General features: G+C 46.7%; 1 protein-coding gene across 1 annotated transcript in view; it reads left to right on the forward strand.

Annotated features, from left to right (window-relative positions):
* LOC121570737 (somatostatin receptor type 5-like) overlaps positions 1–15,363 on the forward strand; it is a 34,550-nt gene extending 19,187 nt beyond the window's left edge. Inside the window, exons 2-4 of the mRNA XM_045221587.1 lie at positions 701–1,457; positions 1,918–2,367; positions 13,726–15,363. Coding sequence (XP_045077522.1) covers positions 705–1,457; positions 1,918–2,367; positions 13,726–13,809 — 1,287 coding nt within the window. The 5' untranslated portion in view covers positions 701–704 and the 3' untranslated portion in view covers positions 13,810–15,363. The remainder of the gene's footprint in view (positions 1–700; positions 1,458–1,917; positions 2,368–13,725) is intronic.
* Positions 15,364–20,236: the final 4,873 nt, after the last annotated feature.

A 20,236-nucleotide genomic window follows, 5' to 3' on the forward strand; every position in this document is an offset into this window, starting at 1 on the left:
TGCGTGCATACATTTTTGTGTATGGGTGGTCCCGGGGATCGAACCCACTATCTTGGCGTTACAAGCGCCGTGCTCTACCAGCTGAGCTACAGAGGACCACAAGGGCTGCAAGGACCACAGTCCTTGCATCCATAGCTCTGTCTATGAACTTGAGAGTGGTTACATTTCTCCAGCCTCAGCTATTTACCAAATCAGTGGCGGGGTGACCACTTTGGTTACATTTCTCCAGCCCCATCCCTAAGCTATTTACCAAGTCAGTGGCAGGGTGACTGCTATGTAGTGAAGCGGCATGGGGAATACGTGGAAGAAGTGCATGGATGTACTGTATGCCTGCCTGAGGTAGTCCATGGAAATTTGCTGTTCTTCTGATGAAGTATACAGAGAACAGTGTCAATATGGGCCCCCTGCCCAGAGAATGTCCACGTGCTGTTGTGGGTGCACAAAGTGGAATGGTGAAGCAGTATAGTGGAAAAGGTTAAATAACACACTATTACATAACAAAAACATTGAAACAACACTCAACCCCTCATCCATAAGATGGTTTTCATAGACAAATGTCAGAATGACAAATGATGTTCAATTCTATTCTAATTTATTCTATATTCTTCTTCTATTCTGGTCTATTCAAAATGTCCATTACTTTAGGCTAGAATGTTTATTTTCCATCCTCAATAACTGACAGTTCTGTTTTTATTTTCAGCCTTATGGGCCATTTCCTGATCCATCTCCCTGACCTCCAACCCCACCCCCACCTCCCCACCATGAATCCCCAAGACTGCACCTCCAATCCTGGGGACTTCAACCTCTCCTCCTCCTCCATCGGCTATTCCATGGTCACCAAGTCCTTCATGAACGGGTCCGGAGAGAGCGCTCCCTTCCAGGACAGCAGCACCGTTATCACCGCGGTAATCTCTATGACTGTATTCATGGTGGGACTCCTGGGCAACACGCTGGCCATCTACGTGGTCCTGCGCTATGCCAAGATGAAGACTGTCACCAACATGTACCTCCTGAACTTAGCCCTGGCAGATGAATTGTACATCTTAGGACTTCCCTTCCTGACCACCCAGAACGTGCTCTCCTATTGGCCATTCGGGCAGTTCCTGTGCCGCGTGGTCATGACCGTAGACTCCATCAACCAGTTCACCAGCACCTTCTGCCTGACCGTGATGAGCATTGACCGCTACCTGGCCGTGGTGCACCCCATTCGGAGCGCCAAGTGGCGGCAGCCGAAGGTGGCTAAGATCATCAACGGGCTGGTGTGGGTGGTGTCATTCGTGGTGGTGCTGCCGGTCACCATCTACTCAGATGTGCAGGACCGCTTCAACTCGTGCAACATGAGCTGGCCTGATCCCCAGGAGCTGTGGTCAACAGTCTTCATCCTCTACACAGCCATCTTGGGCTTCTTCGGCCCCCTGCTAATCATCTGCCTCTGCTACCTGCTCATCATCATCAAGGTATAGTTGGTTTGTACTATAACCCACATCCTCTTTAGTCTTATGTTGTTAATTGTTTGATCATTGTTTAAGGCCCATTCCATTTGTGTGAGGCCCCATTCCATTTGTTTGAAGTCTTATTCCATTTGTTTGAGGCCACATTCCATTTCAGTCCCTAGTCCCTTCTTCTCACTGTCCCAAACTGAATTCTAATGGTTCTTAGGTTTGGTTCCATTTCCAAACCCAATGGACCAGTGCCTTAAACCCTGGCCTGGGTCTTTAACCTCTCCAAACCACTCTATAAATCCTCTCAATATAGTGATGTTCAAAGGTATCCATGTCCAAAGATATTCATTCACAAAGTCACTGAGTAAAGCCTCCCATTCATTACAGGTGAAGTCTGCCGAGGCCAAAGCGGGCCTGACCAAGCGGCACCACTCCAAATGCAAAGTCACTGACCAAAACCTCCCATTCATTACAGGTGAAGTCTGCCGGGGCCAAGGCAGGCCTGACCAGGCGGCGCCGCTCCGAACGCAAAGTCACCCGCATGGTGGTCATCATCGTGGTGGTCTTCGTCATCTGCTGGCTGCCCTTCTTCACCACCAACATAGTCAACCTCGTCTTCATCATACCAGAGAACAGCGTCACCGCCGGCGTCTACTTCTTCCTGGTCATCATGACCTACGTCAACTCCTGCGCCAACCCACTCCTCTACGGCTTCCTGTCGGACAACTTCAAGCAGAGCTTCAGGAAGGTCCTGTGTCTCCACAAGGCCAACGGGGTTGGGGTGGGGGACGCAGGAGACATGGGGAGTGGAGGGGGACGTCCCATATCCCCTAGGCTGGAGAGGGTGGAGACGACGCAGCAGCACGACCCGCTCTTCACCCCCCGGATCATGGACTTCAACAATGGACACATGCAGAACAACCAGGTAGGTACATCTATAAGAAATAGAACGACTAGAACGGACATTCGCAATAAAGTGAACGTTCCGTGATGGGTGGACTACTAATTCTATGGGTCAATCTTCTACCCAAGAACTGTGAATGGCTGTGAGGTATCACTTATTTTGGTCAGTCTGCCAAAGATAATCTTGAAGGGTGTCAGTTTCATTTATTGGTAGTCAACCGCAGCATACAATATAAATAGATTCACAGCCAATTTATATGTAATACATCTCAATGACAGTATTTGATAGTTTGATCACCTGCAGAGCATCTTAAGAAGTCAAACCAGCAGTAGAATATATTAATAAGCACTTACTACACAGGGAGTTTACCCTTCTCCTTGGCCCACAAATGCTTTACGGCATAGAGGGTGAGAGGAGCTGAAAAATCACTCTGGAATCCTAATATAATAAACCCTCCTGATCAGCAGCTATGACGCTGAGGGGATCCAGTGTACTGTGTGCTGACAGTTAGTTACACCCACTAGTAGTGTAAATGGGTACCACTGATTTCTCCTCAACGGTTGATGCCTCCAGCGTATTTCATTTTTCTGATGTGGTGTAGTTGATGCGGCTGTGCCAGTGTGTGTGTGTGTTTGTGTGTGTGTGTGTGTGTGTGTGTGTGTGTGTGCATATGTACAGTGTGTGTGTTTCTGTATCTGTGTCTGTATGTATATAAGTCCATTGAGTGTGTGTGTGCGCACATGCGCATGTGTGAGTGTGTGTGTTCAGCATTCAATACTATTGTCTCACTATTGTGAGATGGCGCTGCAGAGATGGGTAGCTGCCGTCTTACGGGCTCCTGACCAATTCTGCTATTTTGTGTGTTTTTTTACGCTGATCTTTGGACATAATATTTCCTCCATTTAATATGACCGAAAACAGCTTCTGGACATCAGAACAGCGATGAAGATTTCTATTTCAACTAGTCGGCAGCTGCGGAGGTACTGCTCAGGCCCTAAGCCCCGGGACTCGAAAGACGAAGAGACAGCGCAAAAGAGGCAAACGAACCCTGAAGAGACTACGTCGACGAGTAAATAAACCGCCTCTTACGCTTCGTTCTATTGGCGAACGTACAATCACTAGAGAACAAACTGGAGGAGCTCAGTTTGGGACTATCCTATCAAGGGGACCTGAAGAACTGTAATATACTGTAATGACCCAGCTGGGTCATAAAGTAAAAGAGAGACGGGCACCAGGTGTACAGGCAGAACACAGGTTTATTCCTGAATGGGCTATTGTTCAGGCCACAACCCACGCCGCTAAACCTTGAACATACACAAATAGAACATGTCAAATCAAGGGTCCCGAACAGAAGAGAGAGAGATGAGACCGTAACCCCTATTTAAGCATTCCAAAACCCCGCGGGATTACCCATCATACCCCCCCAACCTTTCCATCTGTCCTGGCATATTTAACCCCTGCTAGCACCCATGAGAACGATAACACATCCATGAACACAGAACACAATACAGGGTCGTTACAATACATATCCTTGTTCAGTTGTGGCTGAAGAAGGACATTGATAATATACAGTACCAGTCATAAGTTTGGACACACCTACTCATTCCCAAGGTTTTTCTTAATTTTTACTAGAATAATAGTGAAGACATCAACACTATGAAATAACACATATGGAAACATGTAGTAACCAAAAAAGTGTTAAACAAATCAAAATATATTTTAGATTTTAGATTCTTGAAAGTAGCCACCCTTTGCCTTGATGACCGCTTTGCACACTCTTGGCATTCTCTCATCCAGCATAATGAGGAATGCTTTTCCAACAGTCTTGAAGGAGTTCTCACATATGCTGAGCACTTGTTGGGTGCTTTTCCTTCACTATGTGGTCCAACTCCTCCCAAACCTTCTCAATTGGGTTGAGGTCGGGTGATTGTGGAGACCAGGTCATCTGATGCAGCACTCCATCACTCTCATTGGTAAAATAGCCCCTACACAGCCTGGAGGTGTGTTTTGGGTCATTGTCCTGTTGAAAAACAAATGATAGTCCCACTAACCAGATGGGATGGCGTATCGCTGCAGAATGCTGTGGTAGCCATGCTGGTTAAGTGTGCCTTGAATTCTAAATAAATCACTGACAGTGTCACCAGCAAAGCACCCCCACACCATCACACCTCCTCCTCCATGCTTCACGGTGGGAACCACACATGCGGAGATCATCCGTTCACCTACTCTGCGTCTCACAAAGACACGGCAGTTGGAACCTTTGGTCATCAGACCAAAGGACAGATTTCCACCAGTCTAATGTCCATAGCTCGTGTTTCTTGGCCCAAGCAAGTCTCTTCTTCTTATTGGTGTCCTTTAGTAGTGGTTTCTTTGCAGCAATTCGACCATGAAGGCCTGATTCACGCAGTCTCCTCTGAACAGTTGATGTTGAGATGTGTCTGTTACTTGAACTCTGTGAAGCATTTATTTGGGCTGCAAAATTTCTGAGGCTGGTAACTCTAATGAACTTATCCTCTGCAACAGAGGTAACTCTGGGTCTTCCTTTCCTGTGGCGGTCCTCATTAGAGCAAGTTTCATCATAGTGCTTGATGGTTTTTGCGACTGCACTTGAATAAACTTTCAAAGTTCTTGAAATTTTCCGTATTGACTGACCTTCATGTCTTAAATTAATGATGGACTGTTGTTTTTTCTTTGCTTATTTGAGCTGTTCTTGCCATAATATGGACTTGGTCTTTTACCAAATAGGGCTATCTTCTGTATACCACCCCTACCTTGTCACAACACAAATACATTAAGAAGGAAAGAAATTCCACAAATTAACTTTTAACAAGGCTCACCTGTTAATTGAAATGCATTCCAGGTGACTACCTCATGAAGCTGGTTGAGAGATGCCAAGAGTGTGCAAAGCTGTCATGAAGGCAAAGGGTGGCTACTGTCACGATCGTCGGGAACAGAGGAGGACCAAGGCGCAGCGTGGAATGCGAACATATTTATTTATAGATGATCACACGAACAAAACGAAAACGTGACGTCCCTGGTTACATTCACAAACCAACACGGAACAAGAAACCACACCAAATCAATGCCTAACGGCTACTTAAGTATGGCTCCCAATCAGAGACAACGAGCTACAGCCGTCTCTGATTGGGAGCCACCCTGGCCAACATAGAAATACAACAACTAGAACAAACACAAATGAAAACTCACACCCTGGCTCAACATACTAGAGTCCCCAGAGCCAGGGCGTGACAGTACCCCCCCCTAAAGGCGCGGACTCCGACCGCGCCAACCACTCACAGGGGAGGGACCGGGTGGGCACTCCGCCTTGGCGGCGGATCCGGCTCGGGCATGATCCCCACTCCCTCTCTAACCCCCAAAGTACCCCTGGTCCGGTCTGGCCCTGCTGACCGGAGCTGGACTGCACACTGGTGGAGCGGATTGCTCTAGCTCCGGCGTGAAGCAGCTGACCCGTGCCGACCAGGCACCGGTGGCACAGGCACGGGCTGTGCCGGACTGACGACGCACACCACTGGCTTGGTGTGGGGAGCAGAAGCGGCCGAGCCGGGCTGACGAAACGCACCCCTGACTTTGTGCGGGGAGCAGGAGCGGGCCGGACCGGGCTGACGAAGCGCACCACTGACTTGGTGCGGGGAGCAGGAACGGGCCGAGCCGGGCTGACGAAGTGCACCATTGGCTTGGTGCGGGGAGCAGGGACGGGCCGGGCCGGGCTGGCGACGTGCACCATTGGCTTGGTGCGGGGAGCAGGGACGGGCCGGGCCGGGCTGGCGACGCGCACCATTGGCTTGGTGCGGGGAGCAGGAACAGGCCGGACCGGGCTGACGACGCGCACCATTGGCTTGTTGCGGGGAGCAGGGACGGGCCGAACCGGGCTGGCGACGCACACCACAGGCTCGGTGCGAGGGACAAGAACAGGCCGGACCGTACTGGGGACACACACCACTGGCCCTACGCGGGGATCAGGAACGGGCCGGACCGGACTGGTAACACACCCCAGTACCTCTCGCCGTGCCTCTACACTTTCCTCCCCTTTTGTGACCAGTGGCCCCCCGTAACCTGGCGGCCTCCTCTACTAACCGCTCCATCGCGGCCCCCTGCTGCCCCGTCGTCCACGGCGTGAGCCCCCCCCTAAAAATTTTCTGGCCGTCTCTCCTACCCGTAGACCAGGTCTCCATGTCCCTCGCCAGACTTTCGCCCTTCTGCTTCCAAGTCCAGCCCTTCTCTTCCTCACCCGGCTTGACCCAGTCGAGGAGGCGAAGGAGATCTGCTAGAGATCTCCCTGGCGATGGCTCCTGGACACGCTGCTTGGTCCAGTCTTGGTGGTTTCTTCTGTCACGATCGTCGGGAACAGAGGAGGACCAAGGCGCAGCGTGGAATGCGAACATATTTATTTATAGATGATCACACGAACAAAACGAAAACGTGACGTCCCTGGTTACATTCACAAACCAACACGGAACAAGAAACCACACCAAATCAATGCCTAACGGCTACTTAAGTATGGCTCCCAATCAGAGACAACGAGCTACAGCCGTCTCTGATTGGGAGCCACCCTGGCCAACATAGAAATACAACAACTAGAACAAACACAAATGAAAACTCACACCCTGGCTCAACATACTAGAGTCCCCAGAGCCAGGGCGTGACAGTTACTTTGAAGAATCTCAAATATAAAATATATTTTGATTTGTTTAACACTTTATTTGGTTACTTACAAGATTCCATATGTGTTATTTCATAGTTCTGATGTCTTCACTATTATTCTACAATGTAGAAAATAGTAAAAATAAAGAAAAACCCTTGAATGAGTAGGTTTGTCCAAACTTTTGACTGGTACTGTACATCTAGCTGGTTTTTGTATGCACCGATCGGCAGCTTTGGGTAAGGTTAAGGGGGGAGGTGTGTGTCTCTTTGTCTCAGCTGGTGCACAATCTCTAATGTTAAGGAAGTCTTGAGGTTTTGCTCGCTTGAGTTAAAATATCTCATGATAAACTGCAGACCGTATTATTTAACAAGAGAGTTTTCATCTATATTTTTCATACATGTCTATTTATCCCCACAAACTGATGCTGGCACTAAGACCGCACTCAACAAGCTGTATAGGGCCATAAGCAAACAAGAAAATGCATATCCAGAGGCTTCGCTCCTAGTGACCAGTGTTTTTAATGTAGGGAAACTGGAATCTGTCTTGCCTCATTTTTACCAGCATGTCAGCTATGCAACTAGAGGTGAAAAAACACAAGATCACAATTACTCCACACACTAAAACGCATACAAAGCTCTCCCTTGCCCTCCATTTGGCAAATCTAACCATAACTCTATCGTCCTGATTCCTGCTTACAAAAACTCAAACAGTAAGTACCAGTGTCGTGCTCAATACGGAAGTGGTCCGATGAAGTGGATGCTAAGCTACAGGACTGTTTCGCTAGCACATAATATCATTGAGGAGTTTACCACATCAGTCACCAGCTTCATTAATAAGTGCATTAACGACGTTGTCCCCAAAGTAACTCTACGTACATATCCCAACCAGAAGCCATGGATTACAGGCAACATCTGAACTGAGCTAAATGCTAGATCTGCCGCTTTCAAGGAGTTGGACACTAATCCGGAGACTTGTAAAAAATCCTGCTACGACCTACGACGAGCCATCAAACAGTCAAATCTTCCATACAGGACTAAGATCGAATCCTACTACGCTGGCTCTGATGCTTGTCGGATGGCAGGACTTGCAAATTATCACAGATGACAAAGGGAAACCCAGCCGCAAGCTGCCCAGTGACGTGAGCCTACCAGACAAGCTAAATTCCTTCTATGCTCACTTCGAGGCAAGCAACACTGATCCATGCATGAGAGCACCAGCTGTTCCAAACGACTGTGTGATCTCTGTCACGCCCTGGCTCTAGGGACTCTTTTATGTTGAGCCAGGGTGTGTAGAGTCTATGTGTTTATGTTCTGTGTGGGAGTTCTAGTTGTGGTATTTCTATGTTGGCCAGAGTGGCTCCCAATCAGAGGCAACGAGTGTCAGCTGTTGCTGGTTGTCTCTGATTGGGAGCCATATTTAAACAGTCTGTTTCCCTTAGTGTTTGTGGGATCTTGTTTCCGTTTGGTTTGTTTCTGTGTTAACCGTAGGACTGCACGTTTCGTTTATTGTTTTGTTGATATATTATCACTAACGATAATAAAGTTAAGTATGTTCGCAACTAACGCTGCGCATTGGTCTACTCTCTACGACGATCGTGACAGAAGATCCCACCAAAACTGGACCAAGCAGCGTGTCCAGGAGCCATCGCCAGGGGAATCGCTAGCAGATCTCCGTGGCAACCTTGACTGGGTCAAGCCTAGTGAAGAGCAGAGAGGGTGGACTTGGGAACAGTGGAGGAAGAGTCTCGACTGGGTCAAGCCAAATGAAGAGCAGAATGGCTGGAGTTGGAAGCAGAAGAGCGAGAGTTGGGCGAGAACTATAGAGGCCTGGCCCACGGGGAGGAGAGACCCCCAGAATTTTTTTAGGGGGGGGCTCACGCCGTGGATGACGGGGCAGCAGGAGGCCGCGATGGAGCGGTCCAGCGGGTGTGCAGAGGAGGCCGCCAGGTTAAGGGGGCCACTGGTCACAGAGGAGAGGGAAAGTGTGGAGGCACGGCGAGAGGTACTGGGGTGTGTTACCAGTCCGGTCCGGCCCGTTCCTGATCCCTGCATAGGGCCAGTGGTGTGTGTCCCCAGTATGGTCCGGCCTGTTCCTGCTCCCCGCACCAAGTCAGTGGTGCGCGTCGCCAGCCCGGCCCGGTCCATTCCTGCTCTCCGCACCAAGTCAGTGGTGCGCTTCGTCAGCCCGGCTCGGTCTGTTCCTTCTCCCCACACCAAGCCAGTGGTGTGCATCGTCAGTCCGGCACGGCCCGTGCCTGCTCCACCGGTGCCTGGTCCGGTACCGGTCAGCTGCTCCACGTCGGAGCTAGAGCAATCCGCTCCACCAGTGTTCAGTCCAGCTCCGGCCAGCAGGGCCAGACCGGACCAGGGGTACTGTGGGGGGTTAGAGAGGGAGTGGGGATCATGCCCAGAGCCGGATCCGCCGCCAAGGCGGAGTGCCCACCCGGTCCCTCCCCTGTGGTGTTCTGTTGGCGCGGTCGGAGTCTGCGCCTTTGGGGGGGGGGGTACTGTCACGCCCTGGCTCTAGGGACTCTTTTATGTTGAGCCAGGGTGTGTAGAGTCTATGTGTTTATGTTCTGTGTGGGAGTTCTAGTTGTGGTATTTCTATGTTGGCCAGAGTGGCTCCCAATCAGAGGCAACGAGTGTCAGCTGTTGCTGGTTGTCTCTGATTGGGAGCCATATTTAAACAGTCTGTTTCCCTTAGTGTTTGTGGGATCTTGTTTCCGTTTGGTTTGTTTCTGTGTTAACCGTAGGACTGCACGTTTCGTTTATTGTTTTGTTGATATATTATCACTAACGATAATAAAGTTAAGTATGTTCGCAACTAACGCTGCGCATTGGTCTACTCTCTACGACGATCGTGACAATCTCACTCTCCATAGCAGATGTGAGTAAGCACGTTAACATTCACAAGTCTGCGGGGCCAGACATATTACCAGGATGCATACTTAGAGCATACACTGACCAGCTGGCAAGTGTCTTAACTGACATTTTCAACCTCTCCCTGACCCAGTCTGTAATACCTACATGTTTCAAGCAGACCATCATAGTCCCTGTGCCCAAGAACACCAAGGTAACCTGTCTAAATGACTATCACCCCCTAGAACTCACATCTGTAGCCATGAAATGCTTTAAAAGGCTGGTCATGGCTAACACCATCATCCCAGACACCCTGGACCCACTCCAATTCGCATACTGCCCCAACAGCTCACAGATGACGCAATCTCTATGACACTCCACACTGTCCTCTCCCACCTGGACAAGAGGAACACCTATGTGAGAATGCTGTTTATTGCCTACCCTCACCCCAGGTGGTGAGGGTAGGCAACAGCAAATCCGCCACGCTGATCCTTAACACGGGTGCCCAAAGGGGCCCCTCAGGGGTGCATGCTTAGTCTCCTCCTGTACTTCCTGTTCACCCACGACTGCGTGGCCACGCAAAACTCCAACACCATCATTCAGTTTGCTGACGACACAACGATGGTTTGCCTGATAACCAACAACGATGAGACAGCGTATAGGGAGGAGTTCAGTGACCTGGCAGTGTTGTTCCAGGACAACAACCTCTCCCTATATGTTAGCAAGACAAAGGAGCTGATCGTGGACTACAGGAAATGGAGAGCCGAGCACGCCCCCATCCACATCGACGGGGCTGTTGCAGAGTGGGTCGAGAGCTTCAAGTTCCTTGGTGTCCACATCACTAAGGAATTATCATGGTCCACACACACCAACACAGTCGTGAAGAAGGCCTGACAACTCTTCTTCCCCCTCAGGAGGTTGAAAAGATTTGGCCATGGGCCCTCAGATCCTCACAAAGTTCTACAGCTGCAGCATTGAGAGCATCTTAACTGGCTGCATCACCACTTGGTATGGCAACTGCTTGGCATCCGACCGCAAGGCGCTACAGAGGGTAGTCCGTACAGAGCTCCCTGCCATCCAGGACCTCTATACCAGGCGGTGTCAGATGAAGGCCTTAAAAATTGTCAAAGACTCCAGCCACCCAAGTCATAGACTGTTCTCTCTGCTACCACATGGCAAGCGGTACTGATGCACCAAGTCTGGTACCAAAATGACCCTTAACAGCTTCTACCCCCAAGCCATAAGACTACTAAATAGTTAGTCCGGGTAGCTATTGGTTAACTATTTAACTATCTGCATTGACCCTTTTTGCACTAACTCTCTTGACTCATCACATACGCTGCTGCTACTGTTTATTATCTATCCTGTTGCCTAGTCACTTTCTCCCTACATATATGTACATATCTACTTCAATTACCTCGTACCCCTGTACATCAACTTGGTACTGGTACCCCGTGTATATAGCCAAGTTATCGTTACTCATTGTGTATTTATTCCCTAATTTTCTATTATTTGTATTTTTTTCTCTCTGCATTGTTGGGAAGGGGCCGTAAGCAATCATTTCACTGTTAGTCTAAAGCTGTTGTTTACGATGCATGTGACAAATACATTTTCACTTAATTTGATTCCCTCCAAGCTCAACACCAAGCTCAGAGCCCTGGGTCTGGACACCACCCTCTGCAACTGGATCCTGGAATTCCTGACGGGCAGACCACAGGCTGTCAGGATTGACAAGAACATCTCCTCCACACTGACTCTTAACACAGGGGCCCCCCAGGGGGTTGTCCTCAGCCCTCTGCTGTAGGCCTGATAACCAACAACGGTGAATCAGCCTATAGGGAGGAGGTAAGTAAACTGGCATTGTGGTGCCAGGACAACAACCTTTCTTCAACATCAGCAAAACAAAGGAGTTGATTGTTGACTTCAGGAAGCAGAGGGGGGAACATGTCTGATCCACATCAGTGGACTACAGTAGAGTCAGCAGTTTTATGTTCCTCGGTGTCCACATCACCGGCGACATGACATGGACCAACAACACCACCACAACAGCGTCTCTACTTCCTAAGGCGGCTGAATAAATTCCAAATAGTACTGCTGCACCATCAAGAGCGCCCTGACCGGTTGCATCGTGGCCTGGTACGGGAATTGCTCCGTCCACGACCGCAAGGCCCTCCAGCTGTTGGTGAAGACGGCCCAGTGCATCATTGGGACCATACTCCCCCCCATCCAGGACATCTACTTGAAACGTTGCCTGAGGGCGGCCCGCAGCATCATCAAGGACCCCACACACCCCAGCCACGAGATGTTCTGTCCCTCACCGTCGGGCAGATGATATTGAAGCATGAGATCTGATAGAAACTGTCTTTGAGCCTGTTGCTATCTACAAGCCATCAGACTGCTAAACACTTGAACTGGTCTGACCACCTTCACTGACTCTCCGCACCTTAGCACATATGCACTCACTTCCTCACTCACACAGACATACACTAATCCACACACACACTCACACGTTATGTTACAGTAGTCCATCTTATCCGATGATGAGTTCCACTTCTGAGTTAACAGTGAATTCTTTGGTGACTGTAGAGTCCAATCCGAGATCCACAAACTTTATTGCAGGTGGGGAATGTGCAGTCTGTGTTGGCGGGGGCAGGCATGGTTGTATGTCTCAGTCTGTGTTGGCGGGGGCAGGCATGGTTGTATGTCTCAGTCTGTGTTGGTAAGGGCAGCATGGTTGTATGTGTCCTGAGCTGTTTTTGCTGTCTCTTTGTGCTCCTCTCACCTCTGTACACCACTCTGGCAGAGCTGCTGCCAGGTGGAACGGTCAGCACAGCAGGAGCTTCCTCTAGGTCTGTGGGTTTGATGTTGCGCTTCTTCAGCGACGTTTTCAGCTGGTCCTTGTAGCGCTTCATCTGCCCCCCTACAGACCGCCGGCCAAGATGTAATTGGCCAAACAGGATCTTCAGAGGCAAGCGCTCCTGAGACATTACTTGAAACGTTGCCTGAGGGAGGCCGCGGCATCATCAAGGATCCCACACACCCCAGCCACGAGCTGTTCAGTCCCTCACCGTCGGGCAGATGGTATCGGAGCATGAGATCTGATAGCAACAGGCTCAGAGACAGTTTCTATGTACAAGCCATCAGTCTGCAGAACACTTGAACTGGTCTGACCACCTCCACTGACTCTCCGCGCCTTAGCACACATGCACTCACTTATACACACACACACAAACACACACACACACACACACACACACACACACACACACACACACATTTATGCTACACACACATCACAACTGCTGCTTCCAGACTCTTATTATCATTGCTAAATACTGCACAATTTAAACACTTGCACCCCAATCGCTCCTTCCCCAAAACACTATAAATTGTGCCTTCCTGTATTATACTTATGCTAAAATGTTTATTCTATTCTACTGAACCATTTACTTTATGTTCATATTCTTATATTTTACTATGTCTTATTGTTGTTGCATTGTCCAGAAGGAACCTGCAAGTTAGCATTTCATTGGACGATGCATACCATGTGTATCCTGTACATAAGACTAATAAAACTTGAAACTTGAAACTTGTTTGTGCGTGTGTGAATAGATTTTTGGTAATCTCCATGGAGTGTCGGTGAAGGCCATCAGACTTGTCTCCCTCTGAGAGCTGTGTCTGTGTCTAATACCCACTGTTAGTGTGAATGTGTTTCTTTGTTGCCATAGTGTGAGAATACAGAACTATAGGGGGGGGGGGGGTCTGTATATCATAAGCTTTGTCCAACCAATCAGTTCATGATAATGTGTGCTGGGCGTTGTTTGTAAGCATAAAATGTATCTCTTGCTGTCTTTGCAGTGTGTTCAAATTGAGACTTCTGGCAACATCAAGACGGAGTTTATGCCCTCAGAGAGCCCAGTGATTGATCAGTCTTCGCTATGATGAGGCCTGATTGGTCAGTCTACGCTATAATGAGCCCTGATTGGTCAGTCTACGCTTTGATAAGCCCTGATTGGTCCGTCTACGCTTTGATGTGCCCTGATTGGTGAGTCTACGCTTTGATAAGCCCCGTTTGGTTAGTCTATGCTATGATGAGCCAAGATGCCTCCCTCTCCATCCAGACAAACAAGACATCATCTGGAGCCCTCCCACTGTCAACCCATGTAGCTCTTGACCATTGAACTCTTTGGGACGATACAGGAAGAAGAGGTACATGGGACTACAAAGAACACTCCCTGTTCTGACACTACCTGGCACACTGAACGATTTCTGCTATGACACCTCTCCTGTTTGTCAGTATAAACCTCAGACATTTACAGCACATTGCACCACTGGAAGAGGCTGAGGGGATGACGGCTCATAACAATGGCCAGAACGGAGCGAATGGAATGACATCAAACACATAGAAACCATGTGTTCAATGTATTTTATACCATTCCATTAATTCCGCTCCAGCTGTTAACACGTGCCTGTCCTCCTCAATTAAGGTGCCAACAACCACCTGTGCATTGCACCAGCTTGGTGTCGTGGAACCAGAAAGAGCACCATCTTCCATGTACTTTATAGATTCCTTCCATACACTATAAGGAAAGACAAACTTTTAGATGGTGAATGGGCAAAAACTTGCCCTAGATTCAAATGCCCTAGAAAATGAACCTGAGTATTCTATTCACTTTATATGAACTGGATCATTTGATTTAATCAGGAATGTTGTGAATTTAAATGGATTGTCCTCTTTGTGAGCTTGGATCTCTCTGTATGTACTCCATTACTATGTAGGTATGGCCATGGGGGGAGCGTGCTACACATACTGTCTATGACCCTTGTCCATTTGTAACTATAATCACCTGTAACAAGTCCCAATGGCTCATAATGCCTACCTATGGAGTCATGGATGGTTTCTGCTCTGGGCAAAGTTAGTTCAAGCTGGGATGACCAATGAAATGGTACTAGAGTAAACCTGCATTGTGGAAAATGAACACTGTCCCCAAACAGAGAGAATGATGATAATGATTATATCAATCAAACAGATGCAACTGGCTTATAGTACTCACTGTATCTATGGCATAATGTCATAATTGACAATGTATCTCTCTCACATAATGTCATAATCTCTCCCCCTCTCTCTCTCTGACCGCAAGGCGCTACAGAGGGTAGTGCGTACAGCCCATAATTGATGACCCTATTCATATTATTGATGAATTATTGTTATTTGTTGGGTATTATTGTTATAAACTTGGGTAGTTGTTCCAAGTGTTTCGGTTATTTTAATGCGTTTATTTGGGATTAATGGATCCCCTTGGTCTTTTATTGGAGATTGAAGTGCTGGTGCAACCTCATTGGGCTCGGCCTTAACTGGGATCTTGTTCTTTAGGCAGCATAAGAAATAAAACTGTCTGAAATAGGGAGGGACTACCTAGACTGACGTCCAATAAGATGCACTGATTTTTGTTTCCCATTTTGAAATGTTTTGAAATGTTTTCCCTTGCATGCCCTAATGAACATGACCCAGGGTCAATCTGATAACAACAACACAATTGTCGCTGTCTGATGAAAACCACTTATCTCCAAAACAGAAATGTTTCAGGAAATGGAAGAAAGGACCATATTGTCCCATTAACTAACATACAATTATCAAACTTCAGAAGTTATTTTGAATACATGTTCTTGGTCCTAGTCATGAAATGTTCAGAGTACATTGAGGGGAGTTACTGCTTTCAATAAATGTTTTAAAAAAGAAGACAATTGGCAAAAATGGAGTTACAAGGTTTTCATCAGACAGAGACGCAATGATTAATCTGCTGTACACACTTGCAGTATTTTATGGATTACATTTAACTGTATTGATTTAAATGAGCACACAATCCACACTCACTTTCTTACAGTCATCTATGACAGGTTCAAGATTTATACAGTAAGTTATTATCTGTATATTCTACTCTGGGATTACACATTGGTCAAGTACAGATATTTTAAATTGCTGTTATTTATGCTAATAATTTTAGATAATACCAAAGCATTATTGCTAATGTGTAACATTTGGACATATGTTCAAAATGTTTCATTTCAGTGTTATTGTTTTAATAAAATGACAAATATACAATTGGTTCGATCCATATGCATGTATTCTGGGTACCAGTCCTTTTAGCTAACATTCCACTCCTTGCCACTCCTTTGGCAAATGACAGGAGTGGCATGAAGTGGAATGTAAAAGCTGAACAGACACAGCGACCAGGCTAATATGCATGCTCTTTGGATGGATGTTGCTCCCCCTCTCTGTCTCTGTCTCTCTGTCTCTCTGTCTGTCTTTCTATATCCCCTCTTTCATCTCCTATCCTCCCATGATCCCTCCCTCTCCCCAACCGTCCCTGGTGCTTTCTCTTTCTCTTCCTCTCCACCCCTATCCCCAGTGTGTTTACAGGCAACGTGTCCCAGTGGCTTACTACTGCAGGTGTATGGGTGAAAACAACAAGCTGCCCTTTAAACCGCTAGGCCCTAGGCTATACCTAACCGTTTGACTGGCATGTTTTCCACCCCTCAATGTCAGGGGAAAGGACAGAAGGAGAGCAGCAGGGTATTTGAAGGTCTGTTCTCAAATCGCCTACATACGTTAGCTGGCTATCTCATCGACCGCTGAATGAAGCTTACGTGTGTTTACGAGCTTTGTTGTTTAGTCTTACTTCAAATGTGTTGGTAACAATGGCTATGTTTTCAGTCTTATCTCAAATAGTTCAACATTATAGCTTAAAGAAAAGGTCCAAAGTGGCACACACTGCCATAGTTCTGCAGTTTTAATGTTTTAACGTTGTCCAATTATGCAAACAAATGGTGGATTGTAAAAGTGTAATACCTTTTAATAATAACAATAATAAGAAAAATAACTTCCATTAATTTCCATTAATTTCTGCTTCCAGGAGAGCGAGGGATTAGTTATAACTGCGGTATTGTCCGACACAGCCCCCGTAGGTCTTAAGAGGTCGCAGGTGTGGGTGGAATTGCTTTTCCACCCATTAATTTTTATTCAATAGGAAATAAACAAACTTGCAATTACATTGGTGCTTGCGGTGGTGTCAAGCCCAGCTTGCCTCTAGTGATAAAGCTGCAGCCTCCATACTCTGGCTTGAACAGTGATGAGACTATGCCGTATCAGAGGAAGATGCAGCGTCATGGAGAAGATGAGAGAAACTGATATTTATTTATATATTTCTTAATTCCATTATTTTACTTTTAGATTTGTGTGTATTGTTGTTAACTGTTAGATACTACTGCACTGTTGGAGCTAGGAACACAAGCACTTCGCTGCACCCGCAATAACGTCTGCTAAATATGTGTATGTGACCAAACACTATTACAGAGTGTTTTAATTGGTTTACAGATGTTGCTGGTTTTTTATTGATGCTTCTTGAAATACGGTAACATTAGACTGTACTGTACTGCTTTCCACAGCTAAGTCTTGGGATGGGTTGATGCATTTCGAAATACAATACAATCAATATGTAGGCCATTTTATTAATTTGTATTTATTTAACCTTTATTTAACCAGGTTAGTCTCATTGAGATACAAATATATTTATCCCAATGAGATTAGCCTGGTTGAATAAAGGTTAAATAAATGAAACATTATAAAATAGCCTACATATTTGTTGCATTGCAGTATGAAAAAATAATAAAATGTATGCACTCACTAACTGTAAGTCGCTCTGGATAAGAGCGTCTGCTAAATGACTAAAATGTAAAATGCATCAACCCATCCCAATACTTAGCTGTAGAATGCTGTAGCCCAGAGGTGCAGGCACCCTTTACATTTACATTTTCAGTCATTTAGCAGACGCTCTTATCCAGAGCGACTTACAGTTAGTGAGTGCATACATTTTCACTCTTTTTCATACTGGCCCCCCGTGGGAATCGAACCCACAACCCTGGCGTTGCAAGCGCCATGCTCTACCAACTGAGCTACATGGGGCCCCTTTCCCAGAGAAAGTACATTTTCAGTAGGCAAGAGCTTCTCTATTACGAATGACCACACATACTTCTCTCTAACATACATTGCTCTTTTTCACTCTCAAACGCGCACGCACACGCACGCACACACACACACACACACACACACACACACACACACGCACATACAAAAACACACACATCTCTAAAACACACTCTCTAGGAAAGTATGTCACCCAGTTAGAGACATTTAGTGCCTTCCAAGAAATCTATATCTCGTTTTCAAGTGGTTGCGATAATATTGTAACTCGCACAACGCTGACATCAATATTCTTGGAGATTTGTTTCAGGTGTGAGGAAACTAAATTACACATTTTTATAGATTCATGGAGACCACTTGAATTTGTGTTGCTGTTGATTACATAAAGGTTAAATTAAACCAAATTGATAACACATACAATGTGCTGAACTTTTCTATCAATCTTGTTTTTTTATCTTTATTTATTTTACCACAAAATTCCATTGAGATAATTAAAGTCAGAGACATAATCATGGTACACATAACCCAGAAGGCAGCTCCAACTCTTGTCATTTCTCTACTCCACTACTCACATTTATTACCACTACTCATAGTAATCTATTGTTATATTCCTCACTGTCCATATATTTTGGAGTTTTTATAATGAAGTGCAGCTCCTTAGTTACTTACAGTAATATCATAATAACAGAATCAGGGAGAGGGGGGTTGTGGGTAATGGATGCCCATTCTTGATGCAACAAACGTCATGACAACCCTTCAGCAGCCCACCGGCAACCCACTGCTTTATGGAGTGGCTCTGATGCTTATTGATGCCCGGTGTAGACTAGACTAAATGGTTGTGAGATGCTGTCTGGGTCTCTCCACTGGGGGTGGCTGCCGTTGGCCGGCTTCCCCAGGCTCCACAGCCCATTCCTAGGTTGAGGAGCGGATTGTTTCCCTCGGCCTGACAGGCTCGCCTGGGTGGAAGGTGTTGTGATGGGGACGGCTGCTGACCTTTCAAGCTTTCAGACTCTCTCGTCAGCGGCACAATGCTATCCTGCAGGACTGGGTTCAAGTAGTATTTGCTTTCTTTCAAATACTTTAGCAACGCTTGATTTTGCTTGCCTTGCGCAATGGAACCAATGGAATCATCCCAAAAGAGCAAATCCCGGCCATATGGCACTCCAGACAGGCTAAATCAAACGCTTAAAGTATTTTCTAAAAAACAAATACTATTTGAACCCACCTGAAGGTGTTCAAGGCGGCTGTACTGTAGTCAGACAATGGTTTCCAAAATATAATACAATTATCGTATAGAGGAAATATGCATGGAGGATATCCAATTTGGCGCACAATATCCGATCTGTTTAACCAATTGAGATGTTGTGATTGTGTGTTCTTGTATCCTCCAAGCTGCAACATCCGTTCTGCCTCAATTAACATTTAATAAATTGCTTTTCCAAGGCCACAATTCTTTGCTTCAAACAAAGCTCTTGACTAAAAATGTGCGTCTGAGGTGACTATCTGTAAAGCACCCTCCACGGAACTTAACGTTTTGTGTGTTCTCAGCTCTCCAAATGATTTCTTTCCGGGTTTTACAGAGAAACGCGCGTGGAAAAGGCTGGTAATCAAGGTCACTGTAGGAGAGTTCAAATGATTTCCTCAAATCTGATTTAAAGGCTACAGCAAGGCATTGATGTATCTCGGTCTGTTAACTCAAAGGAATTGAGCTTGAGGTCTTTGACCTTGACCCACTAGAATTGCTGCAATGTAATCTTTCGAATGAGTGAGACAGAGTGAGCCTAGTCTGCAGACATTGGAAAACACAGGCAGAAAAGTGAAAATTGTTTAATTCGGTAAACGTTACAGTTTTTTCCTCCACTATACAGGCATTGTTGTTATCTCCACATGGATGCTTAGGAAAGGTGAAGCCATAACCCATTACCAGTATCTTCAAGTAGACACCCTGAGAATCAAGTGAACATTTCTGTTTTTGTCCTTCTCTTTTTCTCACTCTGGAGGGGGCTGCCCACTTTTCTTCTGTGGCTCTCTAGGAGTATGAGCACCACCACTTCTCAATTATGTGGAGAAAAAGCTTTCCATGGGGCGAAAAGAGGGGGGAAAACGGAGGGGATGGAAGTAGGAATGAGAAGGAGGACAGAAGGAGAGTTGAGATACGGAAGACAAGGAGGAGGTATAATCACAGGAAGGTTTCTGTTCTACACATCCTCAGGACCGAAAGCCTTCTATCGTTCGCTCCTGTGTTCCTCTCCACAGGTGTTTCTGTGATGGACAGATGGGTCCAGTGGGCTCGATGGGGACGTGTGGCTGAATAATTATTCATTGAATTGTCTAATGACAGAATGGATGACTGTGTAACAAAGGTGATAAGTAACCTTGCCTGAGGCC

Source organism: Coregonus clupeaformis, chromosome 7, assembly GCF_020615455.1.
Source record: "Coregonus clupeaformis isolate EN_2021a chromosome 7, ASM2061545v1, whole genome shotgun sequence".
NCBI lineage: Eukaryota > Metazoa > Chordata > Actinopteri > Salmoniformes > Salmonidae > Coregonus > Coregonus clupeaformis.